The sequence below is a fragment of the Balaenoptera musculus genome, chromosome 2 (assembly GCF_009873245.2).
Source record: "Balaenoptera musculus isolate JJ_BM4_2016_0621 chromosome 2, mBalMus1.pri.v3, whole genome shotgun sequence".
Lineage (NCBI taxonomy): Eukaryota > Metazoa > Chordata > Mammalia > Artiodactyla > Balaenopteridae > Balaenoptera > Balaenoptera musculus.
Genome location: NC_045786.1, coordinates 174,209,900 through 174,226,459, shown reverse-complemented (window position 1 = coordinate 174,226,459; position 16,560 = coordinate 174,209,900). Strand labels below are relative to the sequence as shown.

At 42.6% G+C, this 16,560-nt stretch overlaps 1 protein-coding gene and 1 pseudogene across 6 annotated transcripts in view; one reads left to right on the top strand and one right to left on the bottom strand.

Annotated features, from left to right (window-relative positions):
* Nucleotides 1-16,560, top strand: part of PPP1R13B (protein phosphatase 1 regulatory subunit 13B) — an 84,013-nt gene that overhangs the window by 48,339 nt on the left and 19,114 nt on the right. For all 6 annotated transcript variants that reach the window (XM_036841481.1, XM_036841482.1, XM_036841479.1 and 3 more), the window contains exon 5: nucleotides 16,403-16,504. In XM_036841481.1, coding sequence (XP_036697376.1) covers nucleotides 16,403-16,504 — 102 coding nt within the window. The remainder of the gene's footprint in view (nucleotides 1-16,402; nucleotides 16,505-16,560) is intronic.
* On the bottom strand, nucleotides 3,193-4,189 carry LOC118889608 (annotated as a pseudogene).

Below are 16,560 nucleotides of genomic sequence, written 5' to 3'. Positions count from 1 at the left end.
GCCCCCGCTCATTGCAACTAGAGAAGCCCGCGCGCGGCAGCAAAAACCCAACACAGCCAAAAGTAGATAAATAAATAAATTTATGTATTAAAAAATATATATATAAAGGCCCAGATCCCATTGGCAGAACTTTTGATTCAGTAAGTGTGAGGTGGGCCTGGAAGACTCCCCATATGACTCTGTTGCCCTGCCAGTTTGGGAACCTCCAGGTTATATGTACACACTGTCGTAAGCATTCGGAACTTACTTGTCCAACAGAATTTTCAAGATCTTGTTTAACTTTATGGTATAAAGGCAAATTGATTTATTCTCATTGTGTATGCCTGTATCAGGGGTCCCAAGACCACCCCCGGTGTTGGTGATTTGCTTGGAGGACCCACAGGACTCAGCATTATGGTTGTGCTCGTGGCTGCAACCTCCTCCAGTCAGGGAACACAAAGCAAGAGCATCAAAGGGAAGAGGCACACGGGGTGACGTCGGAGACCAGGCTCCCAAGAGTCCGCTCCCAGTGGAGTCACACAGGATGCACCTAATTCTTCCAGCAGCTGATCGTGACATGAGTGAAATGTCTGCCAGGGAAGCTCATCAGAGCCCCAATGCCTGGGGTTTTATTGGGAGCTGCTCATGTGGGCAGCCTCTGTCTAGCAACCACCAAAATTCCTGACTCCCAGAAGGAAAGCAAGCATTTTACTTAGGTGTCCTGAAAGTATCTGTACTTCTTTTCTGTTTTCTCAGCCAATCAGGCTAAATCTGAGTCCGTTTCTGCTTTATTCCTGTACATCCACTAAGTTGCCAAGGCCAATTGATCCTACCCCCACCCCCCATATTTTCTTCTGAGAGCTTTATAGTTTTAGCTCTTATATTTAGGTCTGTGGTCCATTTTGAGTTAATATTTGTGTATGGTATGAAGTAGGGGGGCCAGATTTATTCTTTTGCATGTAAATATCCTATTATCCCAGCACCATTTGGTGCAAAGACTATCCTTTCCCCATTGAATTGTCTTGGCACCTTTGTCAGATCAATTGACTGTATATGTGAGTGTTTGTTTCTGGAAGCATTTATTATTAATATGGTCACTTAGTCTCCTTGTTTTCCATATGGTACCCAGGACTCAGCTGGGACTGTCATCTCCCAGGCCAGATAACGTTTCAGTTGTCTAGAGAATAAATTTGTAGACTTCTGCCAGGGTAGGAGAGAGGTGGTCAGCTAGATCATAGAGTTGGGGAGGAGATCTAGGGATTTTACTGCTTCTTAAATATCTTTCACTCAGTTTGCTTTATTTTAGGTGCCTTACATTTCATCCCCCTTTCCAGAGATACATAGTTTTGCCAATTCCTGAGCCCTTTGAAGGTTCTGTGATGTAACTGGTTTCTTCATCCAGTTTCACCTCTTCTCTCTTGAGGTCTGTCTCAGATCTACTAGGTCAGTTACTTCGCATCCATTCTCCAGCTTCCAGACATTCTTGTTGTCTCCATTCCTGTTATCCTGTTTTTGTGGTGTTATATTATTTGATGTCAAAAATCCCTTTACTATCATATAGTGGTTTTGAGATTTAATGAAATTAGGATTAAATAATTCTCTGTTTTGAGTAGAAGAACTAAGTGTGCATTTCTGTTAATTTCTCCTGTTGGGATTTGTTGAACTTACTGATTCTGGGGATTGGCATCTATCAACCTAGCTGGAAAGTTCTCTACTGTTATCTCTACAGGTATTTCTTCTTCCACATTCTTTCTTTTTTCTTCTCTGGAACTTTGATTAGACATGTTATATCTTTCATTTTATCCTTAATTACTCTTATATTTTCACTTTCTTTGTCTCTTTGTACTGTGTTCTGGATAACTTCTTAAGATACAATTTTTCAGTTAATGAATTCTGTCTTTCACTGTGTTTATTTGGATGTTAGTACATATAATATGCTTTTAGTGTTACTTGTTATGAAAAGACAAGGCACAGTGTGGGAGAAAATACTTGCAAATACTATACCTGATAAGGAACTATATTCAGAATATAAAAAGAAATCTCAAATCTCATTAATAAAATAAATAACACAGTTTTAGAAGAAGCAGGCAGAATATTTGAATAGATGCTTCACTAAAGAAGGTATGTGAATGTCAAGTAAGCATGTGTAAACATGTTCCACATCATTAGTTTTTAGGAAAATACAAATTAAAACCACAGTGAGATACTACCACGCATCCATCAGAATGTCTAAAACTAAAAAGACTGGTGATAGCAAGTGCTGGCAGAGTTGTGGAGAGCCTGCGAGAAACACACACGGCTGCTGAGAATGTAAGTGGTGTGGTCTGGAACACAGTTGGACAGTTTCTTTAAAACTTGAACATAAATCTGTTATACGATCCAGCAATTCTACTTCTAAGTATTTACACGAGAAAGGAAAGCAGATATCCATATAAACTTGTACATGAATGTTATAGCAGTTTGATTTGTGGTAGTCAAAAATCTAGAAAAACCCTAATGTGTGTTAACAGGTGAATGGACAAAAAAACTGTTATATCCATACAATGAAATATTCCTGAGCAATAAAAAAGAATGAACCGGGCTTCCCTGGTGGCGCAGTGGTTAAGAATCCACCTGCCAATGCAGCGGACACGGGTTCGAGCCCTGGTCCGGGAAGATCCCACATGCCGCGAAGCAACTAAGCCCGTGTGCCACAACTACTGAGCCTGCGCTCTAGAGCCTGCAAGCCACAACTACTGAGCCCACGTGCCACAGTTACTGAAGCCCGTGCACCTAGAGCCCGTGCTCTGCAACAGGAGAAACCACCTCAATGAGAAGCCCGCGCACTGTAACAAAAGAGTAGCCCCCGCTTGCTGCAACTAGAGAAAGCCCGCGCACAGCAACGAAGACCCAATGCAGCCAAAAATAAATAAATTAATTAATTAAAAAGAAAAAGAAAAGAATGAACCACTGCTGCATATTACACCATGGATGGATCTCAAATCATTACGCTGTAAGAAAGAAGCCAGACAAAAGAGTACACACTGTATAGTTCCATTTATATAAAATTAGAGAAAACGTAAACTAATTTCTAGTAACAGAAAGTAGATCAGCAGTTGCCTGTGGACCTGGGACCTGGGAAGGGTGGCGGGAGGTGGGAGGGAGGGATTACAAAGGAGCACAAGGAAGTTTTAAGGGTGATGGGTTTGTCCATTTTCTGCATTGTGGTGATAGTTTCATGGTGTGCATGTTTGTCAAAATGTGTCAAATTGTGCACTTCCGATATGTACAGTTTATTATATGTCAACTACAGTAAAGTGGATTTAAGCAGTCATTAAAAATTTTTCAGTTTAGAGGTTTTAGTTGGTTCTTTTCCACCTCTTCTTGGTTACTCTTTGGTCATATGTTAAGCTTCTCTTATTTCTTTAAACACACTAAACATAGTTATTTCATATTCTGCAACTAATAATTTCAATTTCTGCATATGTCGCTTCTACTGGCTTTAAGTCATGGTGTTATGATCTTTGTGTGCTTTGATTTTTGACAATGAGCTTCTCACTTTCCTTGGAACTTGACCTGTGAATATTTTTAAGGTCTGGATGAAGGTGGGATTTTCCCAAGTGGTTTGCATTTGCTTTGGTCAGTAACTGGGCGTGCAGATAGACTCACTCTGTGGTCCCCTTTGTGGGTCTTGAAGCTTACATGAGGGCTGTCTCGTGTTTACGGATTCTTAGCGGGGTCGTCCCCCTCCACTCAGACTGTGATGGAGAGAGGGCAGATTCCTCCTGCTCGCATCTGTGGGTTTGAGGGTGTTTCTCATTCACTCTCACGCTGAATCGGGGTCCTGGATGTGTATGGCATCTTCTATTGGACTCTCCACCCTGGGTTGGTCTCATCTTTCTCTCTCTTTTTTTTTTTTTTAAATCTGAAATGTGTTTATTGGGATGGTTTCCTGTTCTTCTTGATTCAGGGTGCTTTTAGTGCTGCTTCTGTCTGAAGGAGCATCCTTCTGTAAGCCTTGCTTTTCCTCTTGTAGGCTGGCAGAGGACAGTAGAGCAGCCGCCACACAAAACTACTGTTTGTGCATGGCTAGAGACGGTCGTGATTTTATAGCATCCTGGGCATTTCACATCCATGAAGTAGGAATTGGGGCTCTGCACCAGGCGCTTCTTGCTGCGTTCCTCTTCTCTCCTGGAGAGGGATGAAGGAGGTCCATTCCAAGAGGCGTGTTCTCGTGGGGAGGTCGTCACTACCGGAAAACCGGCTTTCTCTGTTAGTGCTAGGGTTCAGCAGCTCCAGAGGGCAAGTCTCCAGGTGGGCATAAGCTGGCTTTGATATTTCCTCAATGCCCAGAGCTTCTGCTGTCTCTTTATTTCAGCCCCTGTAGCTTCCTTCCTTGCTGTGTCAACTCGGTGGTGCTTTTAAAAATAGGTTTTTATGTTTTATCTTTTAGTTGTTGCTATCAGGAGTGTAGCTCAGCGTGTTTTGTGGGCCACATTCTGAGAGATAGAGAAGTCACCATAATGCTCAGCTTGTAGCACTCGTGTGGGGTGTAGTTGGTTTCTCTTACTGGTGTTCATGCTCCTTGGTAGCCCTGTTCTCCTGTTGATCTTTCTCGCCCCAGCTGCGCCCAGCCACTTGCCTTGGGTATAAATGTGGTTAAACCAAACTGAACTGGTATCAGTGAATTTTAATCGTATGAGTGATTCACATATAGGATAAAATAGCATATTGTAGTAGTATTGCAGGGGGTGGGAGCCAGTATATGCTTTAGATATCTAATTGACTCTTATTAATTTGTGAGACTTAGTAATTTTTGGAATATGAAATACACCATTTCCAGAGCACAATGAGATGTTAGAGAGGTTCAATTTTACTGAATATTTTATGTGATAAAAATAAACCTACATGTTTATAATGTACCTTGATATCATTATCACCTACTTTTTTGTTTGCTAAATAAGCAAGTAAAAATACTCTCCAAACCTGAAAGTTTATAACCTTGCAGAGGTAGGAAAAAAGAGGAATGATTTAATGTTCTAGAATATCATGTGATTATAAACAGATTTTATCCTAATTATTTTGTCAGTTTTGTTTTAGGGATGTTTGTCATCTTTGAAGTGGCATTGTACTTGAGAATCCAGTTATACTTTAAAAAACTAGTTATAATTTTAAACCAATATCTTGTGATGATTAAATCACAAGATGGGATACTGGCTGTTAGGTCTAATTCTTCTTTATTTCTTACTTTTTAAATTGAAAAATAAATGTACAGAAGAATGTGTAAAACATGTATGGTTTAAAGAATTACTAAGCAGACACTCAGGTAACTACCACCCAGGCTTGGAAATCCTCTTTTATTCTTTTTAAAGCAATTCTATCCAATTTATTTGTTTATTTATTTATTATTGCAGTAAGTTGATTTACAATGCTGTGTTAGTTTCAGGTGTTCAGCAAAGTAATTCAGTTATACACACACATATATATTCTTTTTCATATTCTTTTCCATCATAGGTTATTATAAGATATTGGGACTTCCCTGGTGGTCCATTGGTTAAGACTCGGTTCTTTCACTGCCTAAGGCCCAGGTTCAATCCCTGGTCGGGGAACCAAGATCCCACAAGCTGCGCGGCACGGCCAAAAAAAAAAGATGTTGAATGTAGTTCCCTGTATCCAATTTATTTGTATTTTAGATAGGCCAAAGACATTATCAATGCAAGGTGTTTGGTGGTGGCTACTTGAAGTCTGCCTCAGATTTCACAGAGAAAGAATGGGTGTTTTTTGGAGAGAGCTGTGAAAACAGATAAACTATAACACAGTGTGAGGAGTGTGATGAGAGTAGGACAAGGCACCACAGTAACAGGGAGGATCAGATTAGCCTTATTGAGGTGGCGACCAGAGACTTCCGCAAAGATAGGGAGGAAGACGTGGGGCTGTGTGGCGGCAGAGAATGTAACAGCAGAGCCAGGGGACAGGAAGGTGGGGCGATGCTGAAGAGGGAAGAGAACTGGAGAACCCGCCTGGGGGTCTCAGAGCCTGGACGCGTCTTGTAGGAGGTTAAGTAAGAGGAAGACAGGGTCAGCTGTATCTCAGAAGGATCCCTGGGTGCCAGCGTGTGTGCTTGTGTGTCTGGGTGGAGGGTGGAATGGGACCGGAGGCAGGGAGTTTCGTGAGGCTTTGCCAGCTCTACTTTACAGCAGAGTCACAGCTACTTGAATCTCAGAGAGACTTACTTCCAAAGAAAATATTTGAAAATAAAAATGTCAAGGTTATGGAGATATAAACTCAAAAGGCATCCTGTTATCTGTAAACTACAACTTAAAGAAAATGTCATTTGAGATGCTAATGTAAACAAGAGGAGTTATTATTAGCTAACAGAATGATCTTTCTTTAAAGAAATCTTAAAAGAAACATTTGTAGGAGGACAATATTACCCTCCAAGAAAAGAAATTCGTTGAAAATCATCTTTCAAGAAAAATGATCAGACACGAGGTTTTAAAATTAGTTCTTCCGGGACTTCCCTGGTAGCATGGCGGTTAAGAATCCACCTGCCAATGCAGGGGACACAGGTTCATGCCCTGGTCCGGGAAAATCCCACATGCCGCGGAGCAGCTAAGCCCGTGCGCCACAACTACTGAGCCTGTGCTCTAGAGCCCGTGAGTCACAACTACTGAGCCCGCATGCCACAACTACTGAAGCCCTCATGCCTAGAGCCCGTGCTCCACAACAAGAGAAGCCACCGCAATGAGAAGCCCGCACACCACAACAAAGAGTAGCCCCCGCTCGCCACAACTAGAGAGAGCCCGCGCGCAGCAACAAAGACCAAACACAGCCAAAATTAAATAAATTTATTTAAAAAAAAAATTAGTTCTTCCCCTTTTATAATTCATTTATGTCTGCTTACATGAAATTGTCCCAAGAAAGCCACAGATGACTTCCTCTGGAATAATAGCAGCAGCAATAGGCAGGCCTCCTCACCATCCTGCCTTCCTCCAGAAAGCCCTTCAGTGTCACTAGGCAGGTGTCATTAGTCTGTTTTGTCATTTCTCATAGTCTTCCAAAAATAGTTACCTAGAGTTCATTCTTCTCTGTATTTTTTTTATTACTCTATGCTAGAATCAAGTTATCTTTAGCTTTTACATTTTTCCCGGGGGGGGGGGGGAATGAATCCTTTCCTGTTAGATTGAACCATATGAAATTATTGATTTTGACCATTTTTTGATCTACAAAAATAGCATTTTCATATGATTCAAACTAATAATAAATCAATAAGTGGTGTCTAATGGAGTGTCTACCCTTTGATACAATAAATGATTGTTGGTTAGGAGCAATGGTAAGAAATGTAGCCTGGTAAGAAAAAAACATGAGGGCAATACCACCTGTGCGATGGAAAGAGCGTCTGGCTTGCTGTCAGGAGACTCAGGTTAAGATCCTGACACGGATACTGACCCAACCACAGGAACTTAGGAGAGCCGTCCAGCAGCTGCACAGAGACTCAGCTTCCTCATCCTAAACTAAGCTTATTTTCCCTCACAGAGTTTTCGTACACATCAACTAAGATAACTGTAAACTCAAGTATATATAAATGTCTGAGCAAGTGCTCCTTACATGTTGTTGAATCTCTAGAATTTCGAATCCATTAAAAAATACTGAGTTCTGTCCCATGTCTGGAAGTGATGTCAGATCCTGAGCGTCAGAACAGCTGTGTAAGAAATCCCTTAGATGATCAGGAAGAACCTCAGGAAGCAGATGGCATTGCCACTAGATCTTCAAGGATAAGGAAGGGTTTAGGAAGTAGGAGAAAGGCATTGTGGACAGAAGGAAGAATGTGAGCAAAAATATGGGGGTGGGAAAGGGTTGCTTGTGGAAGGGGGCGGCAGGCACAGCTGTGAGAGAGATCAGGAGCTGAGCCGCAGCTTCCAGTGGGCGAGGTGGGCTCAGGGTAGACACGGTGCGAGAGCCATTGATGAAAGTCCGGAGTTTAGGGAGGAAGCCCGAGTTGGAAGGAAAGGAAGGGGTTTGGTTTCAGACATGTGGAAGTTGAAGTGCTGGCAGGGCATACAAACAAAAATGTGAGTTTGGCCATGGGAACTCTGGATCTAGAGCTCCTTTGGAGAGAGGCCAGGGGTGGATGGCTAGGCTCACCAGTGGGTTAACTGTGTTCTCCATATAGACTAAATACAAAAAGGAACTTGGAAGCTTAGGGAACTTACTTTTTTCCCAAATAATATTACAGTTATATTCTTGTCTGTTTTGTAACCAAAGATGAAGTTATTTGGTTGAGTATTAAAATCAGCATATCAGGATTAAAGCTGACATCTAAAGTGGCCCATTAGCTGATAGGTGTTTAACTACTGACAAAATCCACTACCAAGCAGTATACGTTAGGCATTGAGGGGAGAAGCAGCATTTATATTTAAAACCTCTGTTGATTGCCCTGTTATCTCACTCTCTTAAACATATGCTCATAAACGTTCTCTTCTTTGGATTGTGACAGTGCTGTTGGGAACAACCAAACTCTTCTAAGTAGTGCATGATAGAATGATAGAAGTCTGTAGAGTCTTCACGAGATTTCACAGTCAGTGGATGTGGTGGTCTTTAAATATGTCTGCAAATTCTTTAACATGCCTCCCTTCAAAGGTGGAGCCTAATTCCCCTCCTCGCCGAGACTTAGTGACTTGCTCCGAACAAACAGAACATGGGGAAGGTGAGGTCGTGTGACTTCGAGGCTAGTTCATAAGGAGACAGCTGCTCCAGCTCTCTCTTGGATTGCTTGCGCTGAGGGAAACCAGCCACTGTGTCACGAGGACACTGGAGCAGGCAGCTCTGAGAAGGGACCCACTTGGAGGAGAACTGAGGCCCCCCACCAGCAGCCAGCAGCAGCTTGGTAGCCATGCGTGTGAGCCATCTTGGAACCAGATCCTGCGGCCTTAAAACGGCCACAGCCCTGCCTGACATTTGACTCCATCTCAGGAGGAATCTCTAGCCAGAACCGACCAGTCATGCTGCTCGGGAATCCTTCACCCACAGAAGCTGTGAGCCATGATGAATGTGTACTGTTTTAAGCTCATACCAAGGCTAGGTGTGATCTGTTACTCAGCAGTAGAGAGCAGACACACGGCCTGTGAAATAAAGAAAGGGGGACTGTTGATTCCCAAACTGTTTTCACAGATATAAAATATATGAGTTGAACGCTGAAGTCATGATGATAGAAGCAATAACACATGAATTCAGCTGGGACATGAAATGTCATGCAATGACAGTGTGTCGTATTTGCGAAAGGAGGAGGAGAAGGCTTCACAGTAGGCATGGTTGGTGGAGAGGGATGCAAGAGAATTTTTCTTTGGAATGACTTTGAAATGTAAATTCTTCCTTTTATATAATTTTCTTCACCAATTTTTCAACTTTTGGGGATAATGCACTCAAACTGAACTTAAAGTTATAGGACAGGAAAGCATCTTTAGGGTAACAAAAGCTAAACGAGAGAGCACTTGAAAACAGATGGGGGAGGCCCTGTGCACAGTAGAGCAGAGGGGGTTGAAGAAGACGCCCCTCGGCCTCTTCACCAGGCGCGTGTGCTCAGAGCGCACGCGGGGACTCACCAGCCGTGACACTTGCTCTAGGGTTGGGCCACGTCCTATTCTCTGATGCGGAGCAGTTGGGGTGAGTAAATTGGTGACTGTTTATTTGCTTGAAACTAATGTCACAATATCACTTCTTACAGAGCACTTAATGTGTTTTTGGATGTCATTATACCAAAAAAAAGTTGTCTGGAAAATAGTGTCATTTTTCTAGGAACTGTGAGAGTGAAGAGTCATTAAATGAACACATACTGTGCGAGGTGAGGAACGTTTTGTTTTCATAGACAGAAGTGCAGTCTTCGATGGTTTTGGCACGTATTGGAAAAACACATTCGGTGCATGTTGGCAGAAAGTTTTCAATAGTACCTCAGATGAGACATAAAGCTAAGTCTTCTTACTAATATTTGGGAAGACTAAAAATCTACAAAACATATCATTAGAGGCTTAGGATGGAAGATGAGTGTATTGCATAATTGTCTACAATGGTTTGAGAAACTTTATTATATATTTTTAATAACTGAATCATTGTAACACCAGTTTCAAAATATATATGAAACACATTACCCGAGGAGACAAAAATACATTTGACTAAAGCCATGTTATCAACTGACTTGTGATCTAAAGCTTTTAACCACAATTATCAAGTGAGTTGTAGTTGTTTAATATCTAAAAAATCTAGTTCTGATAGCCTGTTTGTCAAACATACTTTATTTTGATAGCTTTCTGAGTCATGATTCATATACATAATTAGTACAAATGAGACATTAGCCTGGGAAATAAGCCCCCCTTTATATCTAAATTTCAGCAAATCTAGCTAGCTTATTTGTTTGTTTGTTTGTTTATTTATTGGCTGCATTGGGTCTTCATTGCTGTGTGCGGGCTTTCTCTAGTTGCGGCGAGCGGGAGCTACTCTTTGTTGCGGTGCGCGGGCTTCTCATTGCAGTGGCTTCTCTTTGTTGCAGAGCACAAGCTCTAGGCACGTGGACTGCAGTAGTTGTGGCACGCGGGGCTCAGTAGTTGTGGCTTGCGGGCTCTACAGTGCAGGCTCAGTAGTTGTGGTGCATGGGCTTAGTTGCTCCATGGCATGTGGGATCTTCCCGGACCAGGGCTCGAACCTGTGTCCCCTGCATTGGCAGGCAGATCCTTAACCACTGTGCCACGCGGGAAGTCCCTAGCTAGCTTATTTATTGAAAATCTGATTATAGTGCGTTTGGGGTTGATAGCTTCATTAAGGACATTTTTATGCTTACTTCTTTTCATTATTTATCAAAATACCATTTATGTGGAATTCTTTCTTCACCAGGAGGTTAGCATTTTATTTCAAAAGGGGATCATTAAAATTTAAACCCTGACAACACCAAATGTTGACAAGGATGTGGAGAAGCTAGAGCTCTCATATATTGCTGGGGGGAGTGTAAAACAGTGCTTCACTTTGGAAAACAGTTCGGCAGTTTGTATCAGTTAAACCAGCCCTTAACCACACAAACCACCCCCTCAACCCGTTCCCCTTCAGTTACCCAAGAGAAGCCAGAACGTTTGTCCACATAAATACTGGTACATGAATGTTCAAGATGGCTTTATTCCTCATAGCTAAAAAGTAGAAATAACCGAAATGCTCATCAGCAGACGAACAGGATAACAAAAACTGTTATATCCGTACGACTGAATACTACTCGTCAGCAGGAAGGAATGAGTTCCTGATACAGGTAACAACGTGGATGAATCTCTAAAACGTTGTGGTGAATGAAAGAAGCCAAACACAAGGAAGTGACCCCGTCTGTGAGAACTTCTCCAGGACACAGGACTCGGTGATGATCGTGGCACAACCAGCACCACCCCTGCAGATGGCTGGTTTGGGGCAGGGAGAGTGGAGTTGACTGGGAAGCACAGCGGGGAGCTTTCTGGGATGATGGAAATGTTCTGTCTTGACTGGGCTGGTGGTTACACTGTGACGTGCAGTGGTCAGAACTCATGCAGCAGTAGACTTTAAATGGCACGTTTATGGTCTGTAAATTATGCCTCAATTAAAGTAAACGTGATAAACTTCACTGGGTATTTCTTAAACTAGCCTGTTGTCACTTCATTTTGTTAACTTATTACCACTATGGATGTTTTTGAAATTTTGTATCTGAAATGGATTAGAATATATGCTTATCAATTTTTTTAAAGTGGCTAATCTTAAATTTAGGAGCTTAAACAGTAAATTTTATTATCTTACATAGTTTCTAGGGGTCAGGAAACCAGGGCTTGGGTGCGTGGTTCAGAGTCTCTCATGACGTTGTAATCAAGATGTTGGCCAGGATCACAGTCATCCAGGGCTTGACTGGGCTGGAGGATCTGTTTCCAAGCCCATGAAATAATATTTTTGTGAGGAATTTATGTAAAGTCAGGAACAATAATGTAAAGAGGGTTTAGCTTCTCATTTGGATTCATTGTTTTGGGGTAGGAGGTTTTAAGAGACACTTTTTATTTTCAGACCCACAGTTCTCATGACGAGTGGACCCAGGGTAGCTGAGTGTGGTGCTGTGAAACGTTCTGCTTTTCTGAGCTTATCACAGGCTTTCCAGGATGGGTGCCAGGCTGAACAGCACACTTCTACAGGAGTGCATGGACGCTTCAGGTCCTTGCTGCTACGCTGGAAAAATGCTCTTTGTATTTCACATGAGACTCTTAAGTATGGAGAGCTGAGCTCAGGCTCTGTTCCTCATAGTTGAATTTGATGGGTAACTTAATTGCTTCCCATGTGAGATTCTTACCCCATTCAGCAGAATCGAGGCTCATTGAAAACAGGGAGAAACTGCATTTTACTTTTCTATTACAGTATCTGGGATTATATCTGGCATATCGAGGGTAAACGAATTACCATGGTATCAAACATGTATAGTACTCAAAAAAAAAAAAAAAAGCCCCAGTTCTCCTGACCCCTTCACAGTCACCCTGTCGTGTAAATAGAGAATACCTGGTGCTGGTCCCCCTCTGTCTCTTGACTCCTGCTGGGGTCCCGAGCACATGGCTTAGTTTCTTCTTTTACGAAGCTCCTTTACTACTGCTGCTTATAGCCTTTCCAGGCAGACAGGAGTTAGGGGACATCGTCAGAAGGGAGGTGATAGGGGCCCGAGGAAATGTGGGTTCACGAGGTGTGGGGGAAGATCTGGGGAGGGAGATAAAATGGCGAGGAGGATGTCGGCTCTCTATAGGAAGACAGAATGAAAAGAAGGCTGGACTTTAAGTTTGAGAAGACGCTGTCTCTGTAGGTATGTGATCAGGGTGTGGTGGAAGGATGAGGAAATATTGATTAACTTATAAATCCATTCAAGAAATGTTAATCGGGCTTCCCTGGTGGCGCAGTGGTTGAGAATCTGCCTGCTAATGCAGGGGACACGGGTTCGAGCCCTGGTCTGGGAAGATCCCACATGCCACGGAGCAGCTGGGCCCGTGAGCCACAACTACTGAGCATGCGCATCTGGAGCCTGTGCCCCGCAACGGGAGGGGCCGCGATAGTGAAAGGCCCGCGCACCGCGATGAAGAGCGGTCCCCGCACCGCGATGAACAGTGGTCCCCACTTGCCGCAACTAGAGAAAGCCCTCGCACGAACCGAAGACCCAACACAGCCAAAAATAAATAAATAAATAAATAAAGTAGCTATAAAATTAAAAAAAAAAAAAAAAAAGAAATGTTAATCATTGATCGGAGCCTGTGGCCATGCACTGGGCCGGGCGCTGTGGGTGCTGGATGCACTGGGACCTGTGGAGAGTTTCTCATTAGCCAGGGCGCGCCAGCACAAGTTTTCTGTCAGGTGAGAGTTTTGTATATATTGCAATACAAGTATTGTAAGTTAGAGGAATAATGTCTCTTAATTCATTGCTCCCGCAAGTAGATTTGTAGACGCTTGGAGAAAGAAGGGGATGATATGCCCAGATAAGTGAAGGCTGGGGGCAAGAGGCTTCCGGTTTTCTCTGAGCTTGTTGGGGGTAGGGGTGGGTGGGGAGTCCATTATACCTGGGCTTGGGTGGGCTCTGTTTGTTATGGGAGGTGGGTGACATCAGTGTCAGGCTGGAGAGCGAACCGCGTTCGTTGGGAACATAAATACCAGCCCTGGAATTCAGAGTCCAGGTAGAATGTTGGAGGGAGAGGGGACCCTGAGCCCTGGGGCCCCAGGCAGCAGTCCAGCTGGGAGGATGGTGCAGCAGGTGGAAGGCTGGGGAGCTGTTTCCTTTCTCTGGGCCTATATTTTAGAAGCCTGTTGGGCTGTTACCGAGAGAACTTTTCCACTAGTTTTACTAGTCGTGGAAGTGACTTGTCCTCCCTGTGACCTGGAGTTGAACTCATCAGATAACTACCATAATGAGGGACCTCCATGTGCCCATGGGAACAGGATTTGATTTCTTCTTATTAGATGCAATGAGAAGAAATAAGCAAGGAATTAGGTCATTAGTTTGTCTGAATAAATTGAGTTCATATGGAGAATTTTAACTTGTTCCTATGGGGTTTAGTTTACAAGGAGAGAATGCATACTGATAGGCCTGTCATAAGAGGATAAAATTTACATCAAAGGTTTTTGTTTTCTTAAAACACTCTGGGGCTTCCCTGGTGGCGCAGTGGTTAAGAATCTGCCTGCCAATGCAGGGGACACAGGTTCGAGCCCTGGTCTGGGAAGATCCCACATGCCACGGAGCAACTAAGCCCGTGAGCCACAACTACTGAGCCTGCGCGTCTGGAGCCTGTGAACAGGAGAGGCCGCGATAGTGAGAGGCCCGCGCACCGCGGGGATGGAGAGTGGCCCCTGCTCGCCACAGCTGGAGAAAGTCCTCGCACAGGAACGAAGACCCAACACAGCCATGAATAAATAAATTAATTAATTAATTAAAAAAAAAAAAAACTCTGAAAAGGTGCTTTCTTCTAAATTTTCACATTGAACAAATTAGGGAATATGTACTAAAGTGTAAAATGTTGCATATCTGTTGACTTACAAATTTATGGTAGCTTGTGTTTTTATGACCTGTTTAAAATACAATTAAATTACACAGGTGTGTTCACTTTGAAATAATTCACTGAGCTGAACACTATGATTTATACAGTTTTCCGTTTGTGATATCTGTCAATAAACTTTTATTAAATTACAATATATATGAGTATATACATAAGATACAATACCTGATTTACTTATGACAGTAGAGTATATCTTAGTCTTATAGTTAGAAATACACATATGATACAACACATACAAAGAGCTCTCTCTTGTTCACGGGTATAAATATCAGAATATCAAACAGTTAAATTTCTCCTCTGTCCTCTTTTCATTGTTATTCTAAGCCATTGGTGTGGAGGGGAGACCAAAGAGACAGGTTTTTGTTTTTTCTTCAAGTTGTGAAAATTATGAAATTAATGTGAATTGAAAGATTTGTTGCATGAACTTCATTTTTCTCTAGTGAAAAGTTTAAGGAGTAAAGTTCTGAAAGTTTTAAAAATACCTTTTGTTGTGGTGATTGGAAAATCTCAATAGGTGGAAATTAGAATCCTTTATTAGTATTAATGCAGAAATTTGGGGCATTGTGACAGTCCTGCCAGGCATTTCTGGAGAATGAACAAATCTCTTTTCAAATGAAGTTTCTGTAACTTGGCAGTTTACAATATCTAGTTTTGAAAAGGGGCTTGCTCCACGTTACTTTCTCGGGATGTTAGATAAACGTGGTCCAGTTAAGACCGGTGAACAGATCCTGATTCCATTTTCCAAGAGTCCAGAATGGGCTTGAACACCACATGATTTGGGGAGGACTGGAGGCGGAGGAACAGGGGTGGGTACCCCTGTGAAGAATTACAAGAGGGCGCAAGGGAGGTAGGAGGGACCCTGAGAGTGCAGTTGAGCCTAGAGGTAGAAAGTGGAGCTCTGAGGAGGGGCCGTGCACCTGTGTGGTTAGCTCAGCCGGGGCTGGAGGAGGTGGGAGGGAGACAGGCGTGGCTAGGATTGCAGCTCTGTCCCTTTGTCAGCTCTGTGCCCTTAGCCACGCCCCTTCACCTTTCTCCTGGGATTCCTGCCCAGTGTGGGGCTCATCTGTCTGACGCAGAGGCTTGTTATGAAGATTGTGTGGTACAGTGCATGCATGTGTCACGTCTAGCGTAGTAATGCATGCTTAGTAAAGACTGTGCTGTATGAGATGGTCAACAGTAAGCCTCTGCCTCCTGCTCTGTCCGTGCAAACTGCCGGACCTGTGGCACAGTTTGAACTCCTCTCTGCTTCATTTTCTCATCTGTAGAACGGGGATATAATGATATCTACCTGAGAGTGTCATTTTGAGGCTTATATGAGTTCATAAATGGAAAGTAATTACTTCAGTGCAAGGTTCATGATGAACACAATAAAAATGCTTGATGTAATTATTTATCATTAACAGAGAATGGGGACATGCTTTCCAGTTCCATTGGTTGCCACTCCTCCAGATGTGTTACCTTTTTGTATTTATTTCACACACATAATTCTCTGTCAGTAATGGGTCAATCTTTGATTTAGGCCATACCTATGGTGTTTTTAATGAGATATTTGTATATTAGAATCTTTTATGTATTTCAGCTTCTTGAGACCAGGTGGCAGTGAAATGACATTTGTCCTTAAGGTGTCACCTACACATTTATTTTTTACGTTGTTTATCCTTAAACATTTGACATCCCCTTTTACTCAAATAAATTTAATAGAAGCAGTCAACAATTAGGAGGAAAAGTTCTTATGAGAAAGTACACTTATTTATCTTCTCTTAGCTTCTAGGGAACCTATTTAAAAATCTTGATGTGTGTGCATTTTGACACTAGAGAAAATGATTATGCAGATAAACATACATTCCAGTCTGAGTTTGTTTTGTTTCCTGCAGATTGGGAATCCACGTGTCGAACTTACCCTCTCAGAACTCCAAGATATGGCAGCTAGGCAACAACAGCAAATTGAAAACCAGCAGCAAATGTTGGTTGCCAAGGTAAGTTATTAAAGCAGCGGTGGGGAAGTGTTCAACAAGTGTGTTCTTCGGCATTA